Below are 1673 nucleotides of genomic sequence, written 5' to 3' on the forward strand. Positions count from 1 at the left end.
TCAGGTTTGTCTAGGCATGTCTGGAAGAGATTTTCTTGATAGTTAATTGTACAGAAATACCCATCCCACTGTGAGAGGCACCATTTCTACAAGGCCATAAATTGTATAAAAGTAAAGAAAGCCAACAAGCAAACAAACCAGCAACATGTGTGCTTTTGTTTCTCTGCGTGTGACAGAGGATGTAATGTGACTAGCTACATGTTCCTGACTTGACTTTATCCACATGGTTGATTGTAACCTAGGATCATAATGGAAAAGAAACCTTTCCTCTCCTAAGTTCTTTTCTCAGGGTATTTGACACAGCAACAGAAATTAAATTAGGCAAATGGCAAATGCTTTCCTTCAAATTATGGAAGTTCTCTGTTTTACTCCTACACTCCTATCTCCAGATAAAAACATTACCTTATCTCTTCCCTCCGTGCACTCCCCTTGTCTGACTTCATGGTTCATCTTAACAGACTAAGACATGAGAAGAAACAGAAACACATCACTGGACACTGTGATGTCAGATTTCCTTCTCCTTGGCTTGGCTCATCCCCCAAACCTAAGAACCTTCCTTTTCCTGGTCTTCTTCCTCATTTACATCCTGACACAGCTGGGGAACCTGCTCATCCTGCTCACTGTGTGGGCTGACCCTAAGCTGCATGCCCGCCCCATGTACATTCTTCTGGGTGTGCTCTCATTCCTGGACATGTGGCTCTCCTCGGTCATTGTTCCTCGAATTATATTAAACTTCACTCCCGCCAGTAAGGCTATCCCGTTTGGTGGCTGTGTGGCTCAACTATACTTTTTCCACTTCCTAGGAAGCACCCAGTGCTTCCTTTATACTTTGATGGCCTATGACAGGTACCTGGCAATATGCCAGCCTCTTCGATACCCCGTGCTCATGAATGGGAAGTTATGCACAGTCCTAGTGGCTGGAGCTTGGGTGGCTGGGTCTATTCATGGGTCTATTCAAGCCACTCTGACATTCCGACTGCCCTACTGTGGGCCCAGGGAAGTAGATTACTTCTTCTGTGACATTCCTGCAGTACTGAGACTGGCCTGTGCCGATACCACCATCAATGAACTCGTGACCTTTGTGGACATTGGGGTAGTGGCTGCCAGTTGCTTCATGCTGATTCTGCTCTCCTATGCCAACATAGTTCATGCCATCCTGAAGATACGCACAGCTGATGGCAGGAAACGTGCCTTCTCCACCTGTGGCTCTCATCTCACTGTGGTCACAGTCTACTATGTCCCCTGCATATTCATCTACCTGAGGGCAGGTTCCAAGAGTCCCTTCGATGGAGCGGTTGCTGTGTTTTACACTGTCGTCACTCCATTACTGAATCCCCTCATCTACACCCTGAGGAACCAGGATGTGAAGTCTGCCCTGAAGAGGCTAAGAGCAGGTAGAAGGAATGTGGATGGAGATAAGTAGCCAGTGCCTCAGGGACCACACACATCATCATCACTCCTGTGTTTAGTTACTGTTCATGGGCCTAATGTTTAATACATAAATAATATTTTAAGATGAACTGAATGCTATAGTGAGAATTTTGGGGTTTTTAAAAAAACACAGAAACATGGGAATGTGTTTTCGTTTTAATTCTATACGTGAGAAATAGGGCTGCTTCAGATTGTCCACAGCAGCTGACTTTGATCTGTTTCATGCTCTAGCAGGGGCATGA

At 45.4% G+C, this 1673-nt stretch overlaps 1 protein-coding gene across 1 annotated transcript; it reads left to right on the forward strand.

The window, feature by feature from the left end:
- Positions 1–466: 466 nt before the first annotated feature.
- On the forward strand, positions 467–1423 carry LOC308428092 (olfactory receptor 10G2-like; the record flags this gene model as incomplete). The annotated part of the gene is made up of 1 exon (XM_080926366.1): positions 467–1423. One exon carries the CDS (start codon positions 467–469, stop codon positions 1421–1423), a length of 957 nt encoding a protein of 318 aa, XP_080782492.1.
- Between the last annotated feature and the right edge of the window lie 250 nt (positions 1424–1673).

The sequence above is a fragment of the Micromys minutus genome, assembly GCF_963924665.1.
Source record: "Micromys minutus genome assembly, chromosome: 12".
Classification (NCBI taxonomy): domain Eukaryota; kingdom Metazoa; phylum Chordata; class Mammalia; order Rodentia; family Muridae; genus Micromys; species Micromys minutus.